At 39.6% G+C, this 17,899-nt stretch overlaps 1 protein-coding gene across 10 annotated transcripts in view; it reads right to left on the bottom strand.

Moving 5' to 3' along the window:
- ACTN2 (actinin alpha 2) overlaps positions 1–17,821 on the bottom strand; it is a 71,584-nt gene extending 53,763 nt beyond the window's left edge. For 4 of the 10 annotated variants that reach the window (XR_003398035.1, XR_003398034.1, XM_026845401.1 and 1 more), the window contains exon 1: positions 17,336–17,821. Coding sequence is in view for 8 of the 10 variants with exons in the window: in XM_026845401.1 (XP_026701202.1) it covers positions 17,336–17,470 (135 nt within the window). In the remaining 2 variants the exon portion in view is untranslated. The remainder of the gene's footprint in view (positions 1–17,335) is intronic. The other 6 variants (XM_026845393.1, XM_026845395.1, XM_026845399.1 and 3 more) reach the window with 3 other exon arrangements.
- Positions 17,822–17,899: the final 78 nt, after the last annotated feature.

Below are 17,899 nucleotides of genomic sequence, written 5' to 3'. Positions count from 1 at the left end.
GGGGAAGAAAAAGAGTGTTTAGCCAGTCAGAGAGTTTATTCCCACTTATGGTGAGTAATGCCTCATTATTAAGCAGAAGGGTTTATTAAGTATACTTCTGTAGGAATCTGCCCTGAACTATTTCCTACACTACACTTTACTTACTCATTTATATGACAGAATAGAGTGTATGCTTATAAAATTTGAATATGACAGCAAAAAGACGGGTATGTAAGTACGTTTCATGACAGAGCTACAATTCAAACTAATCTTGACAAATCAATGAAATGACTTGAAGAAAGCTGGATGCAGATTAGCAAGAAGGCTGAAGTACTGCCCTCCTCCAGAGATAAATAACTGCAAAAACACAGGATGGAGAACTACTGGTAAGGCAGTAGCACTGAATAAGAGGATCTAGGAATTACAGTGGCTCACATCCTAACATGATTTTAAAATGTAGTTATAAAAGGCAAATACAATATTGGAATGTCTAAGCAGAAAAATGGTGTATTGACATATGAAATATTTCTTCAGATCTCAGTGCTGGAAAGGAATTAGCTGTGATATTGTCCCCTCTTCTGGGCAAAAAATTCAAGAACAATATGGACCAGTAGGAGAGAATCCACAAAACAGCCATGAAAAGAATAAAATTCTAGGAAAAAAAATCTACAAAAAATATAGAACCATTGGGCAGGTTTAATCATGAGAAGTTTGAAAAGAAAGAACTACTTGTCTCAGCTATTTAAGAAGTCACAACAGAGAACAGAATAAATCAGTTCTCTGTGTTCACTGAAGATAGAGCTTAAGTTAGATAGACACAGGCTTAAACAACAAGGTAGATTTAGATTAATTTTTGCTTCTAGAAGCAACGAAGCACTGGAAGAGATTGTCTGTGTAAATGTGGAATCCTTCTTCTTGGACATCATCAAAACCAAGTTCAACACATGTGTTGAGAATAGCATGAGCATATTGGCCTCTGCCTGAACATAGGGGACTAAATGCTTTTCCAGATTCTCCCAGTCATACTTTCTATGATGTTCATGGAAGATTCCCATCCTAACTGACATCTACACTGCAGCCTTGAGAAGGAAGAATAGGCAAAAACACTCTTAATCCTTCCAGATTCTGGGGCTGAGAAGACCTAAAACTTAAGTGTATATGTTACTCAAAGACTACAAAATAAAGTCATTCAGCAGAAACCAACTCCCTTTTAGGAATCCAAGCACCTGGCATGCAACAGATACCTGTAAATTTTGTTTCTGTCAAGATGTTCTTTCTGTGGTGATCCCCTCTCCTACTTTCCCTCTCCTACTTTCATGTAACCCTCTAATTTCCCTTAGCAAAAAGAAATATAGTACTGGAGATTTGTCAGGCATATTGGAGAAAAAGAAAGTAGAAGGGTGAAGGCAAAGAATAATAAAGAAACAAAGCTGAAGAAATGTAACAGGAGAGAGGGAAAGAAGATTCAAAGTCAATAGGCAGAATAGTGTTCATGGGAGGTTAAACATAAACTAAATTAAAATGAACATGGATTCAGTGATCTGTTCTATGGGTACAAACATTTCCTGAGGTCTATATTATGAATCCGAAGAAGAGATCCTGACACTTGTGTTTTCTCCCCAACTTTGCGACATCCTTTAAGTCATTAAAGACAGGAATTTTAAAAATGTTTTTATTGTCCTAAATGCTGAGCATTTTATGGCCCGTGATTCCTCATATGGGACTATAAGCCTTTTAACAACAATGAGAGCAGATGTTAGCCATAGCTGAGTACTTTTAAGTGTCCCACTTCTGTATTCAAGGATAATGGGAATAATAAACTCTCCATATTCCATAGCATTATTGTGGGGGAAAAATCATCATTGCTTTTGAGGTGCTCAAACACTACTCTGAAAAAAACCCTAATAAAGAAATAGTAACAAGAAAGATTAGAAAGTTGATAAAACTATAAATATCTCATAAATAAGGAACTGTAAAATTAATAAAACCCAGAACCTACTGTGAACAGATGGAAAACAACACATAACAATTATCAACATCTTCAGCATCTGTTCTCAGTCATCCAAAGTTAATTCTACATTTAAAAATCAAAGCTGGCTGTTTAGCATAAACCAGTTACCTACTACTGTAAATCTAGTTGCATGCTAGCTACACTCCCCTCCTCAAACTCAGTGAATTATAAAATGTGCCAGCCACTTAGGTATGGAGAAAGAAGTTGCTCAGGGAACTGTTAAGAATAGCAGTGACTGCGAGTAACCCCACAGATGCAATCTGAGAAAGCATTTCCACATACAGAAATTGTTTTAGCTTTCACCTCTAGGATGAAAAGTCACTGTCCATACCTCTCACTAATAAGGTCAGTTTTGGTCACCACCAATGAAGCTGCCATTTCTGGTTGTTTAAGTGATGGGGACACCTGTCCCCCTGAGAGCTAAACTGAGAGTACAACTCACTTCATAGACATTACCAAACAGCCTGCATGCGTTAGCAACCTTGTCACTTATTCACCTGGCCTGGGTTCAAAACACTGACCTAAAAGTGAAAGGTTCTCCCCAGCTATGCATTCCCAACCAATAAATTAAAAGTCCATCTTCAACACAAGGTTATCTTTCATTATGAGTTGCGGTGTAGGAGCTATTAGACCATGCCACTGGGAAGGCTTTGCAATACTGAGACTTTTAATTAATATTGTCACTATCTTGCTAAGTGGTGGCAAAGTTCAGGGTTTTGCAAGTCAGCTTTCTCTTGGACATGAATGACTATTTTTGCAGTATAGTTTGTTCATCCACATCATATGCACAAATTGTTGAAAATGGATCTCACAAACAGCATTCAGCCAATATTCTTTGAGAACCCTTGGTCTAGATGGCAATGTCCAGCTGTTTTGAAGCAGCCCTAGATAAACCATTCTAGCTAGATGGAGCAATCCCTTGCTGCTTTCCATGATCTTACCTCTTCATCTTCCCTCCTACTTCAATACAATATGCATGACATCATTTACAGTTATACACTACCCTTCTGATGACTCTACTCTCTTTGTCTTTTATGTAAAACAACAGGTAGGTTAATACCTTGCCATAACACAATTAATACCTCTGAATTTTTTGGATTACATACCATTATTCAATGCATTAAAATGCTCAAGGTCCAAGATTAACACTACAGAATGGTAAATAAATGGTATAATCTGTGAAGTAAACACGAAGTTCTCAAATTACTAACAAATTTCCGAGTTATAATAGCCCACATATTAAATTGCTTTCTCTAATGAGAGTGAAGAGACAGACAGTGAGTAAAGACTCAGCATGTGAGTCCTTGCTCTGCCACAGGTTTTTGTACAACCTCTTTCAAGTAGTAAAACCACTTTACATGCATGTCCAAAATCTTTTCCCTACAGTAGAGGTGAAATGTAAATATGCCCAAGGGACTGAGAGTTCTAAATGCAGAATTAGGAGGCCTCTGTTCATCCTAAAATCGAGTGATTGTGCTGTACTTTGCAGTGTCATGTATGTGTTGCAAATTTAAAATGCTGCAGCAAGTGAAAGAATTTATTTCACAAGCCTCAAAAAAGGTGAAAAAAGTATCTGTGAATCAACCATATCCGAACACAGTTCTTAAATGGGAGTGAAGCTTTAAAAACAAACAAACAAAAAAGGGATTAATAGAACAATACAAACTTGAAGTTTTGAATAATTATTTTTGGTCAATGACTTTTGTTTTATTTTCAGATGTTGATTCTGTATTTCCCTTGAAGGATAAGTTTATGGACATGTTGATCTCTTTCAATAGGCCGTATTGTTTCTAGCATTTAACAGCTAACAGATCATGGTAGATTTTTTTTTTTTTTACATGCAACAGTGCCAAATTTTGCCCTTCAAAATGTCTCCTACTGAAATCTGCAGAAATAGAGAAGCATCGCCCACAAGGACCTGTGCCTTTTGGATAGAGACACAGTACTCCCACACTGCATGACTGGGAGTGCACAGCATCCAGACTGAACCTCTGAGGACTGCCAACTATTTGCATGGCACAACAGTATTTTCCTCTAACAGGGTAACCTAACTTTAGAGCATGCTAACCAAATATTCTCTGTTGCAATACACTGCACTTTGCAGAGCTTGAATTTACACTATAAAAGCAAGTAATTCTGACATTGCAACCTGAAGCAGTATGGCTACAGCAACTAATGTCTTACACAGCATTCCTGATCACTTTACACCACAAAATTTTACAGGGCATACCTACAAATAAATCACTTCACGTCCAGTTGTCAGAGCATTAAAATAGATTTGCCACTACCTTGCACAAAGTTGAGTGCAGCAAAGAAGTGTAGATTTTTATAGAAATATTAATGGACTCTATCAGCCATGCAATCTTTGCATTTATATAGAAATATGCATTCATATCTCATACAGTGCTGTCCAAAAGATACCTCTCCCCAGCCAATCAGGTATGACACCAGCAACCTAAGCAGAGAGCTTGCAGAGCACGAGGTGTGTAGGCTCTGTTAGAAACTCCAGTGTGCATGCTCCCAAACACCTCCCTTTCATACACCCTCTCTCTCTCTCTCCAAGTTTTTTTTAATACAGTTCTTCAGTGAACAAAATCAAGACAACTCCTGATACTTTTGAAGGCATACTCAATTAATGGAACAGTTTGCTATTCGCATTCTGGTGCTTTCTGGATCACTTTTGAGCAACGTGGTATTTCGGAGGTCTCACTGTAAACACTAGTTAGACAAAGGTCTATATTTAAGGCACACTTTTTGGATCTAACTACAGAAAAATTAAGAAACACAAGAATAGAAAAAGGTATTTAGTATGTCATGAGACCAAAATATCCAATGAAAAGATGAACTGTTATAGGGTCAGAAGAAATTAACTCATTTCTATATGGCTCAGAAGGAGTTAATTCTGGAGCACCACCTTCCATACTCAACATTTCTACTTCCCAAGAGTATCAACAAACTAGAAAGCATCTTCAGAAAACGATTCACAGTAAAAATGCCAACGGGTTTGGAGGAAACTCTTTCAGCAATGACAAAAGGTTTGAGACAAGCCATTTTTCTCATTTTTCTCTCCTATATTCTTTTCCAACTGGCCACTTCTTCACTAATATAGAACAAAAGCATAATCTCTGTTATATTTGCCTCTTCCTGTGGAAAGTTAAAAACAAAGTATAGATAGTCCAAAAAGGGTCACCAATACTGTGGTGGATCTGCAAAGGACATATCTACAGGTGTGCTTTAAAGGAGAAGTTTATGTCCTTTATATTGCCTGGGGCTTTCTCTCAAGTGTATTAAACAAAGAACACGCAATACCACTACCCTATCAGTGCCAAATGAACCTTCTTATAAAGAGATTGTATCTCCTATTCTCCTATCCAGTCTCAGGTTTTTCCACTGTGCCCTACAGTGCTCCTCCTGGTTTCCCAAGAGCTCCTGAACTATCACAGATAGTGCTGGCTAACATTTTTGTTTCAGCAGATACATATTTAAATGACCATTTAGGATGAGATGAAAGAAACACTCACACATTATAGTATGGAAGGAATTAAAGGTATGCCCTCTGGAAACAGAAGGATTAATTGAAGTAGGCTAATCCAGGATTTACTTGACTGGATTTCCAAATGTCTTTCCTTTGCTTTGTCTGTTGTTTTCTTCACCATGTTATCTTTATCCAGTAATTATATATTACATTGCCAGGTGAGTAAGTAAATCCATTATAAATTGGGCCATACAGTCAGTCAGCATGGGATAAATGTTCCTACACAATTTATCAACATTCTTTAAAACAAATCCATAATCAGAAAAGCATGTCTTCTGACTGATAAAGCTAAAGTAGATTTTGAAACATTTTTCAGTTCTACACACACCAACACTTTAAGTCCCTGACACCAATAAACAATGGGAAAAGTATGTCAACAGTCAGATCACAAGATATTTACACACAGTAAATGTTGGTTTTGCACTCTGTTATGTAGTACATTTGAAGATCACCAAATCTACTTACACTTAAACTAAAGTGTCAGTTGAGATTCTTATAGAAAAATGAAAACCTCATGCATTAATTCCCAACTATGCAACAAAGAGGTCCTCTGTAGCATATATGCCAGGTAACTCAATGCATTATTTCTCAGTGCATATAGCTTATAAACTGTCCATGTGAATTTGTTTACTATTGTAACAAATTATTTAAAAGAAAAAAAAAAAAAAAAAAACAACTCAATTTTGATTTCATGCTTGTTTTAAAAATCTGGTTTTTAAAAATTTGGAAATTCTGCTGTTAAAGATACTACCTAAACATATTGGGTTGGTTTTTTTAAGCTTTAATGTTTTATAAATAAAAAACAACGATGGCTGTAACTGTGGAAAACATAAAGACCCGTGTTTTAGACAGTACGGTGTCTGTGATAAGCAAACTGCTTTGTCAATTAAACACACAGTTCCTTGTTTAAAGCATATCTATTCTTAACAGGAGCCATGCTGGGACCTGTGCTCAGTCATAGAAATGAAGTCCATAGACAAAAGGAAAGCAAGCCAACTTCACCCTTGTGTATATTGGGTCTTTTTCTTTTTGCCAGATGGATGATAAGTGTATTATACATAATATGTACATGTACAGATATAGCTGCCTGTGGGGCTGCACTGCAAACTACATCACTGCAATGACTTGGGATTAAGAAGTGGTAAAAACAAGGAGGGTTGTTTCAAATTTCTTCAGTGATCTGGTATATAGCATAAGATCATTGTACCAGCAAATGAAGGGGACTAGAAGTCTATGAACAGGAGTAGAATCAAAGGCGATCAGCTGCTCTGCCAAAGAAAACATGGTGGAACTACACTTCAGACTACAGCTGGACATGAACTTGCAGTATAGAGGATTTCCATAGGCTAAAGAAACTCCTCTACCTGAGAAACAATACCTCAGAGCTACACAGTCATCTATGATTTTTTTTTGTATTTCGTGTAGCTGGGTACCAGTTTTCTTCATATTAAAGATTGCAATGTTTTAAGTCTTGCAGCAGTGAAAAGCTACACTGGTGCCAAGATTAAACATAAAACGGAGTTTAAAAAAAGTATCACTTAATGCTAGATGGTTAAGCCTTTCTGTGAGTGCCAGAACAGCAAGCTGATTTTCAGAGGTGCAAAATAGACAGAAGTTCCTCCTGACGTCAGTGGAAATGCCTGGGTGTTCAACATCTATAAAAAATATGAGCGTTTCCTTAGATGCTTAAGGAATAATCACAGATGCTAATTTTAGACCAGGGTAGTCACTTTCTGCAGACTCCTGCTATGGTAGTGGGGGTGAGCAAGGCTTTTCTAGGGGGCAGTTCAGAGCAGAAGCAATCTGCTCTAAATTAAGTGCAGCTATTTATCAAAGTAATGAGTGCCTGGACTGATTTTGCTTGCAGGATTTTGAAGAAATAATAAGAGCAAGCATCAGATTTCAAGTTGAAGTGATTCTGACAGTTAAGAGCAGTTGGGAGGAAGCATTTGAAGTAAATGGAAAATCTTACTCATACCAAGTACAGTAAACACTTAGCACTTCCATCTGTAAAGCCAGCACTTAAGTATTACAACCACTATTCTGGAGATGAAGACATGGACAAAGTGTTATGTCCTTATGACTCAAAAGCAGTGAAAACTGGGACCAGAGATAGGAGCAGCAATGCCAATTCTTGCGCTTAGGACATATATTCAGCACTAATTTTCTCACCTGTGTGCACACATGGAAATTTAATGTCCAAATATAGAAACTAACTAAACATTAGCCAACTGTCAGCTTCTGCTTCCCTCTGGACAAGCCTTCTAAAGAATGACGTGTATTTCCACAAGCTACCATTTCAAGCGGGACGCTTTCCTAAAAGGAGAGCATTGCATTTCAAAGTCTTCTACCTCTATATCTGCAGATGCTCTGCTCCTGCAGAGCTGTACCACCTGCCCTGTAATCCTTTCACAGCAGTAGTTTGAGGATTACTTGGGCCATGCTATCTTGATCTGTACTGAAGAGTTACTTGTACTGCCAGCAGGAAGAGCTACTACAGAATACGTACAGAAACAGTCACATAGGGTGATCATAACATTGTGTTTGCTGGTTAAATGATGTGGAAAGAGGTAACTTTTATCTTTAAATACATGCCCAATTTTATTAGGTAGAAAAAGAGCGTTGTATAGCACCTGTATAGTTATGATCAGCTTTATACATCAAGTCTCTCAACATGAGGCATATTTAAAAGCCAGTGATATTATACAAACAAGTGCCACACACCCTTATCACAGTATTTCATGAAATTATGTTCTTCAAACACTGAATCACCCCAAAATACTACAGATGAAATTTAATTTAGGAGAAAATGGAATGCTTGATGTGAATACATTCTCCTTCTGGTATTAGCTGAGAGTAAGGAATGCATAGCCCTAAAACACATTCGCTCAGAGTCAACAACTTATCACTGCTCACAGTAGAGGAATAACACATCAGTTACACATTGTTTATCCCAACAGTTAGAAATTCTGCTTGGCAGTAAAGCCATCCAAAACAACTCAGCTTTGCCAACTGTGTAAGCACTTTTATATTTGTTTGCTTGCAAGGATATAAAATAACACACAGGAGGGATGTCTTTTGACTTGGGATAAAGCTAAGCAGCACAATTTCCCATCTAACTCTGTTTCACTGACATGCTTCTTCCTGCATCCAGATACAAGTCCAACGCATTCTTCTCTAAGCAGGCTCTGCGGTACAACTTCTAGAATACTACCAATATCTATATAGTATTCACCATTCACAACTGAAAAAAATCCTAGAAAATCCAGAAAACCTTTTAGGAAGGTGAGACAGGGCAGACAAAGAGGGGGTGTCATCCTCTATGTCAATGACCAGCTGGAGTGGCTGGAGCTCTGCCTGGGGATGGATGAGGAGCCGGCTGAGAGTTTATGGGTCAGGATTAAAAGGAGGGCAGGGACAGGAGACGTTATCATGGCGGTCTGCTACAGGCCACCTGATGGGGAAGACCAAGGCCCTCTACAGACAGGTATGGGCAGCCTCACATTCACAAGCCCTGGTCCTCACAGGGGACTTGAACCATTCCCATTATCTGTTGGAGGGACAACACAGCAGGGCACAAGCAATCCAGGAGGTTCCTGGAATGTGTTAATGTTAACTTCCTTCTGCAAGTGATAGAGAAACCAACAAGGAGAGGTGCTATGCTGCACTTTCTTCTCACCAACAGGGAGAGGCTAATGGGGCATGTGAAGCTCAAGGGCAGCCTCAGCTGCAGTGATCATGAAATGGTGGAGTTCCAGATCTTTAGGATCCCTTTTAGAAAGGGAAAAAAGGAAGACCCAGGGAACTACAGGCGGGTCAGTCTTACCTATGTGCCCAGCAAGATCATGGAACAAATCCTCCCAGAAAATAAGCTAGAGCACATGGAAAATGAGGAGGTGATTTGTGACAGTCAACACGGCTTTACTAAGGGCAAATTGTGACTGATAAATCTGCGAGCCTTCCACAACAGGGTTACAGCATTCATGGATAAGGGAAGCGCAACTGACGTCATCTGCATGGACTTGTGCAAAACATTTGACACTGTCATGCATGATATCCTTGTCTCTAGATTGGAGAGACATGGATCTGACAGATGGACCACTCAGTGCATAAGGAATTGGCTGGATGGTCACACTCAAAGAGATGCGGTCAATGACTCAATGTCCAAGTGGAGACCAGTGACAAGTGGCATTCCTCAGGGCTTGGGACTAGCGCTGTCTTTGTTGGCCTTTGTTGTCCCCATCTTTGTTGGGGACATGGACAGTGGGATGGAGTGCACCCTCAGCAAGCTTGCCGATGACACCAAGCTGTGTGGCATGGTCAACACACTGGAGGGAAGGGATCCATCCAGAGGGACCTGGACAGGCTTGAGAGGTGGGCCTGTGCAAACCTCATGAAGTTCAACAAGGCCAAGTGCAAGGTCCTGCACATGGGTTGGGGCAATCCCAATCACAAACACAGGTTGGGCAGAGAATGGAGTGAGAGCAGCCCTGAAGAGAAGGACTTGGGCGCGTTGGTTGATAAGAATCTCAACATGACACAGCAATGTGCACTTGCAGCACAGAAGGCCAACTATATCCTGGGCTGCATCAAGAGAAACATGGCCAGCAGGTCGAGGGAGGTGATTCTGCCCCTCTACTCTGCTCTCATGAGACCCCACCTGCAGTGCTGTGTCCAGCTCTGGGGTCCCCAGGCATAAGAAGGACATGGACCTGTTTGGGTAGGTCCAGAGGAGGCTATGAAGATGATTGGGGGGTGGAGCACCTCCCCTGCGAGGACAGGCTGAGAGAGTTGGAGTTATTCAGCCTGAAGAAGAGAAGGTTCCCAGGAGACCTTATAGCGGCCTCCCAGTACTTAAAGAGGGCTACAGGAAAGGTGAGGAGGGACTTTTTACAAGGGCATGTAGTGATGGACATGGGAAAATGGCTTTAAATTGAAAGAGGGCAGACTGAGATTAGAGGTAAGGAAGAAGTTCTTTAATATGAGGGTGGTGAAGCACTGGCACAGGTTGCCCAGAGAAGCTGTGGCTGCCCCCTCCCTGGCAGTGTTCAGGCCAGGTTGGACGGGGCTTTGAGCAACCCGGGCTAGTGGGAGGTGTCCCTGCCCATGGCAGGGGGTTGGAACTAGATGGTCTTTAAGGTCCCTTCCAACCCAAACCATTCAATGATGATTCTATGACAATGCTCAGTCTCACTGAAATTAATTCAATACAATTAATTTAATTGATTCAATTAAAATAATTAATTTAATTCAATACAGTGCAATACAGATACAGCTACTTAAGCTAAACATCACAAAATAGATCCGAATTTATGCAACAGTGACTAAATTTATGTTAGGCATTTGGTATCTGCTTTTTCTGTCATCTCCTCCCCTTGCAAAAGGATTCAAGGGGTTTGGTGAAAGATTTTGAACTGTGTTACCCCACTGGCAAAAAGCAGACAAAATTCAGTTTGCAGAGTTGTCTTGGTTTGTTTTGGAAATTGGTGACATAATTACAGTATATTCTTACTGTGATTCATTAGGTTACAGAATATACCTGAGCCCTGCTTTTGCTTGCCCAGGGCAACTGTACAAGAATGGATTCCCTATTTACTGTGGTCTCAGGGCTGAAGACCCTCAGTGCTCTTCCAGGCAAACACCTCCCCCATGCCTCTCTCTTCAGGCACGGCAAGATGCAGACCTCCCACCTGCCAAGAGGTTACAGCAAATTCCAGTACTTAATAGACAGCTTTTCTCTAGCTCTTAAGCACCTTGGTTGCAGCCTATGAAAACCCACTTAGATCCATACTTTCTTCCAATCCTTATTGTTTTACTAATTGGGTCAGCATATCTGCAGACATTTTACTATATGAATTTCAGGGGAGGCTGTGGTATATATCTGTGAGTGCAGGTAGGACACAGCCTTTGCTTCCCATTATAAAATGGTTCTTATAATTTCTTTTCATAACCATACAGTTCTGTTGCTGGCAGATATTTGGGGCTGAGTAGCAATTAATAGCTGAATTGGGACTGTAGGAATTATCCATTTGACAACACTAACAAAAGCACACAGAGCCTGAAATGGTTCAATATTGAGGGCCATTTGAGTTTAAATAGAAAATATAATACTGAGTAAAATACTGATTTCTCATGCTTAGTATTTATAAAGAAAACCTTCACATTCAAAAAAAAAAAAACCACCACCATAAAAATTTCTAGTTAAGTGAATTTCATAATAGCTTTGAATTTTCCCTCATACACCAGCACCACAGTATTCAGGGCCCTCTCTAGCTGCACACCCTTACTGACAACTTCCAAGACAGAATATGAACCGCACGGACAAAATATGGTCGTTCCACTATCCTTTCAGCATGCTCCTCTCAAGCACTATTCTGTGCAAGTAACATCAGCAATAGGAATTTAACATGTTGCTATTTTAACAAGCACTAATCTCTAAGGGGCCAATCATACAGAACAAGCCATAAACACATCCCATATTTCTGTAGAGTTCCTCTACCCTCATAGCAACTCTTCATAGCATGAGAGAAACTGCAAGTCCATGTCCTTCTGTTGCATCAGTGCCTAATTTTTAGGACAGTTCATAGTATATGCTAAAAAAATCAAGACATGCTGTGGCAGAAAAAATTGTCTGTTGACTACCAAGTTCTGAGTCAGACCCTATATGGGGCCACCTACCACTGAGAAGGTCACTTAAAGAGCACCCAGGATTTAAAAGGAAACGAGAGATGCTTTATGTGTATGTTCTTAATGCTAGAGGTTTTGACACCCACTGTTTGAAAAGAAAATTCTTGAGGCACATGGAGAAGCATTTGGCCTTGGAGTGCTGAAACTTCGTGTCACTATAAGGCACACTCTGCATCTATAGTGGCATGTATCATTTGGCAAGACTTTGTTCTTCTGCAGAAGACAGTCACAGTACTGGCTAAATACTAGAAAAAAATGTCTAAAAATATTAAACTGTTTTTCTAACTATTAGTAGTAACAGAAAATCCTCCATTTCAACCTACAGAATTCCCAAGACACCTACATCATTCTAATTCTGTGCATAAAAGGTAAGGGAAGCAGAGAATTGCAGTGTAGGACTCAGTATAGCACATTTTTCCACTGACCATCAATCTGCTTTCAACTCTGGAGGACTTTCCTCCTAAAAAATTAAATACTCTCCTGAAATTAGTCCTAAAGGTACTCAACCCAGGACCCCCATCTTTATACGAAGTATCCAGCTGTTAACAGGTAAGTACTAGTAATAAATAATGAGAAGGTTGATATCTCTTGGAAAGGAGTGGACCTTTTGTCTCCCTCACACCTCCTACATTCACTGCTGGTTCTCATCCAGACTCTGGTTCATGTTGCTCACTTGCAGAGGGGAATCTCTGTGCCTTCTCAACAATCCGACGGGTATTTCACGTGGGTAAAAAGTGTCACCTCATTAAAAACCCTCAAGAGATGGATGGTTTCTCTGTGTGCTATGGGTCCTTAACCCCAAGGTTGATTATTCAAGGAAAGAATTTTCCACAATCTAAAAATAAATAGCAACACAGAAAACACAAACAAAAAAATCCCGAATACTGCCCCTCCCCAAACCCACACCCAAAACCCCAACTTTGATTATTTCCAGATAATCTCAGTAAAAGAGCAAGACCTAGGCTGGAATGCCCTGTACACACTGTAGATACTGCTACATTCTTCATGACAATGATATCAATCCAGAGCCTGTAAATCCATGAGGAGTGGTTCTACAGTACTGAATTTTGCTGGTGGCATCCAGCCTCTCCTGGCAACATTCTTCTGTCATACATTTCTTTTTCATTCATTCAGGATTGGTTATTTCTTGCCTTCTCTTCCTGGTTGAAGAATGAAGGTGTTTCCTTCCACTACTTCATCTGTCTTCTCACTCACCAGTAGACTTCTTCCAGGAAGAGGTTTCTGATAAGAAATCAATTTAGATCCCATCCATAGAAGACCACACAAGCTTCAGAGTGAATCCAGGACACTGACTGTAACTATTTATAGACGCTGAAGTCAGACTGAACACAAGGTCAGTTTCTCTTTCAGGTTGCAATGAACCTCTCAGATCTGCTGAATTTAATGAATTTGCAGCAACACTAGAAAAAGAAGGATGTTGTCCATAATTCATAGTCCTGGTAGCTTCTTCCAGATAATCTGCTGTACATGTGGCTTCCAAATACATTTTTTTAATTTGCAAGGACAACAGGAGTCATATTACCAGCCAAAAGAGGTAATGCAGATAAATCCTTATAGGTGACACTGAAAATGTAATCTGATATGTACTGCTGAAGATGGGAAAGACGCAGCTTCTTTCCTAAAGAACCCTTTCTGAAGTCCTCACTCATGCATAGCGTTCAGTGTCATCGAGAAGAATTGCATTCACAAAGAGTGAAATATCAAGGTAAATAAATATTCCGAGCCTTCTTGTTTATTCTATACCAGTGTAAAAAAAATCCAAATAGTCAGAGATTGCATTCATACCTACATTAAAATCCTTCTGCATTAACAAAGCAGTGGTATCAGGGCCATAGAGCAAGCTAGAATAAAAACATTAATCTATAATAGTATCAGTAAGACCAGGAGTATGTTTCCAGTTCTTTCCTTATATGTGTTAGTGCAACAGTGTCAGAGACATGTCTGAATGACTGAATAAGACACATCTGAAGAATGTGGAGCCAGTTTAGTGCTTTGCAATACAGTACAACTGTCTTGAAAAAGGGATCACATCTGTTTCACAACCTTCAGATCTTTATCCTGAAGGCTTAAGACTTGCCTGACAAACTAAAAAAACATATTTCATGTAAAAGTTTTAGAAAAAGTCCTATAATAAAGTACTTATAGCAAAAGTTACAAATAAGAGACAGCACCATTTAAGACACAGCTCACTAGAGCTGGCAGTTCAAACACGTTGCAAACAATACAATATGGTTGCATTTTGAGCAGCGTTGTTATGCTCGGTTTGCTAAGCCAAGAAACGACTGCATTTTCCTGTTTCTTTTAGTTATATTGAGATACAGGCTAGTGAAAACTAAAAGCTTTGTGGAGCTTGTTGAACTTTTTTGGAAACTGAAGAAATAAATTTAACATGGAGAGAAAAGAAACCAGGTTTTAAATCTTTCACTGAGCTAGTATGATTTTTATTTCCACTGTGCTCCAGCAGGGTAGGGACTGAAAGACAACTAATCTGACTAGTCTGACATACCAGAGAACCAATCACTTCTATCACTGTTGGGAAAAGATAGGTCTGAGATGAGGTGACCTTGCCTAAGGTTACAGAGCAGAGTGAAGAAGAGAATCCCACTCCCTCTGGATAGAGTTTTTGATTTCCAGTACTTCTCTATTTTCATGTCATACTGAAAAAACAAAGGACCCCTTCCACAGATCTTTCAACTTCTGCTTAAGTGCATGTGGCCAGTGGAGCAGATTTCAGAAGCTTTCAATCTCATGGTTCCCATCTACATGTTCAAAAGACTCCAAGGCTATAGTTCTCTAATTAGTTCCTGCCGAAGACAGCATGTCCATCCAAATTTTTTTTTTGTTATTTAGTCTTTCTTTCAAGTTGCTGCCTGAAATTTCCAACCATGTGATCCTGTTTCAAGTTTTTACCAATAGCATCTAATGCAGTAAATGGTCAAATTGTTTTATTTTCTTGATTTCTCTATTTGACACAGGCTTAACGTTACCCTAACTAAACCATTTAAATTGTTGTTCACATTCAGAGAGTCAGAGCTAAGCTACAACTCAGCTTCCTTTCCTATAGTGTACTTCATATTTATTCTGACATCTGCAACTACCAAGAAGCCTGGATTACAGCAGATCATAATACTCTATGAACCATGGTTATAATTAGGCGTCACGTCCATTGTAATCCTATGGACGTCATCATGTGTTACCAGCATCTGTTGACAGATCTCATACCAGGCATATCACTGAAATGGCAAGTCTGGAGAGGGCAGCCCACAATAGAAACAATGGCATTTATTTTTGGTTTGTTCCAAGACTGTCTAATAGAAAATATATGCTGCCAACTGCCAGGACCTCACTGAGATCACTTTGCAATATTATATTACAGTGAGAAGATAGATCTGTGCCCATGTATCTGCAATATTGTCCTAATAAATACAAAAATAAAAAAAAGCACTCTCTGCGACTGTCTGAGCATCAATTAGAAAAAGATAGAAGTCCTGATATTTTATAAAGTTTATCAGGCCCCTTATCATGAAAGTAATTATTTTTAATGTAATAATAAATTCAGACTCCTTTCCAAGGAGGATCAAGGAAAGAGGATCATCTCTCCCAAATTTTATTTAAATGTATCAATATTAAAACTAAGCCCAAGGAACTGGCAACATAAAGTAGCAAAGCCACAATACCTCTACTCTATGGAAGTAAAGCAGAGTCTACGTTAATTTATCAATGTGGAAACCTGACTTTCTGCTGAAATGCAGTGTGCTTGGAGGAATGGAAACAAAAAAATTTGCTGTGGGGTCTTATACTAACTACTCCCTGCTCTTCTGTAAAAGTCAAGAGATCTACTGTAACGTAAATGAATAAAATTAGCTAGAACTTAGAGAAGGGGGAAGGCTACAAGTAAAAGCTGAGAGGAAAATACTGGCGCTATTGATTTTAATGGAAAAGCAAACCCATTTGCCCCAACAATTCTAACAGCTCTTACTTTTATACTTATACTAAATACAGCTTTTATAGAAGCTGTGACTGTAACAGTGGGCCAGACTTGGCAACTTCTACTTAAGTCTTTGAAGTAAGCTCTTCAGCTATAGCAAAAAGCATAATCAACTTTATTGTCTAGAGTGCCATTACTCTCCCAGCCCCTCTCCCTCCCCTTTTTTTTTTTTTTTTCATTCTTGTAACTAGTAGATAACCTATTAATCTCAGATCTCTCAGATGTGACTTCAATATCACATTTTACATTAGGAAGCAACAAACCCTTTACAATATTTCACCTCTCTCATTTCCATGCTGCTTAAAACTCAGTGTTCTGAAATCAGATGTTGCAAATATTACTGAAGTACCAAACCATTGACAAGACTGGTGATGGGATTATAATCTCTGCCTATATTCAGAAAAAGAGCATGGGCAGTACTTGCTGACACCTAAAAAGCAAGAAGCATTTCCTCTATGATGGTATATTCCAAGGACTTTACAGACCTGGTTTTTTTTTCCAGATAGTGAATTCGCATGTGGGAACTTAATCATGAAATAGAGTTTTCCAAATCTAGCCTAACATTTTCCTTGTCAGATCATTCAGTCAGAATTAAGAGTAAATTCTAATAAGAGCTGACTCACAACATCACAATTTCAAAAGCAATTTTTCAGTCTGCTCTCAGAAATGTTGCAAACTTTTTCTGCACACCAGTTTTGAACCACCTCATTCATCTCCCTGTTTATAATTACAATTTACTGTTTTTGAAAAGCAATCAGGCACACACACCAATTCAGCCTGCTTTCCAAAAGACCCAGGAAGCAAAGTTAAAAATTACTGAAATACTAACATAGAAGTCTAGAGGTACTGACAGAGTATTTCCAGTGCAATATAAAAAGAAACTACTGACTCTCATACCTTAGTTTCACCTTATGTAGATTTCACTTAAGAACGCTTTATCCTCATAGTATGGCATCGCTAATATATATTATACACTCTGTACGACGTAAAATATATTCTCTTAGAAAGTTAGAACACCTTACTGCACAGCCCTGGAAATTCCAGATGCAACAATGCAGTAAGAGAGGACACCGTTCCACACAGAAGCACATACACAGACACATTATTTCCAGACCTTCCTTTGCTGTTTCTCCCATGCTGGGTCCAGGAGCAGGTCCCTGTCCCATTCTTCTTCCTGGGTCATGTACTCATCTTCTTCATAGTTGTAGGTGTACTGCATGTTTGTTTCTATCTGGTTCATGCTACTCATGCTACCTGGGGTTCAGCTTCAGCTGTTGTGGCTTCTACTACGTTTAGATATATATATAGTTAAGCTGAGTTTACTTGCTGATGGGTTGTAGGTAGCAGTGTCTTTATTCTTTTTTTTTTTTAATTTTATTTCTTTTTCCAAGGTGACAGGGAGTGAATATTGATGAGTCTTGCTGAGAGCAGGGGCTGAAACTGTCAGGTAGGTGCTGACCTGCGGTGACCTTCGTTCCCTCTCTGTCTCTCCTGCCCTCCTCCCCTTTCTCTCTCTCTCTCTCGCTGGTGGTGCTGGTGCTGCTGCTGTAGGTCCCTGCGGCTGACCCTGCGGAGAAGCCCGGCGCGGCTCATTGCTGCGGCTTATTATCCCCGCCGGGCTGTCACGTGGGGCGGCGGCGGCCGCCGGCGGCGAGAGGTGCCCCCGGGCGGGCCGGGC

This window comes from Athene cunicularia (assembly GCF_003259725.1).
Source record: "Athene cunicularia isolate RWA chromosome 3 unlocalized genomic scaffold, athCun1 chr3_part1, whole genome shotgun sequence".
NCBI classification, from domain to species: domain Eukaryota; kingdom Metazoa; phylum Chordata; class Aves; order Strigiformes; family Strigidae; genus Athene; species Athene cunicularia.
The sequence above is the reverse complement of the archived record's forward strand: the minus strand, read 5'-3'. Positions and strand labels throughout refer to the sequence as shown.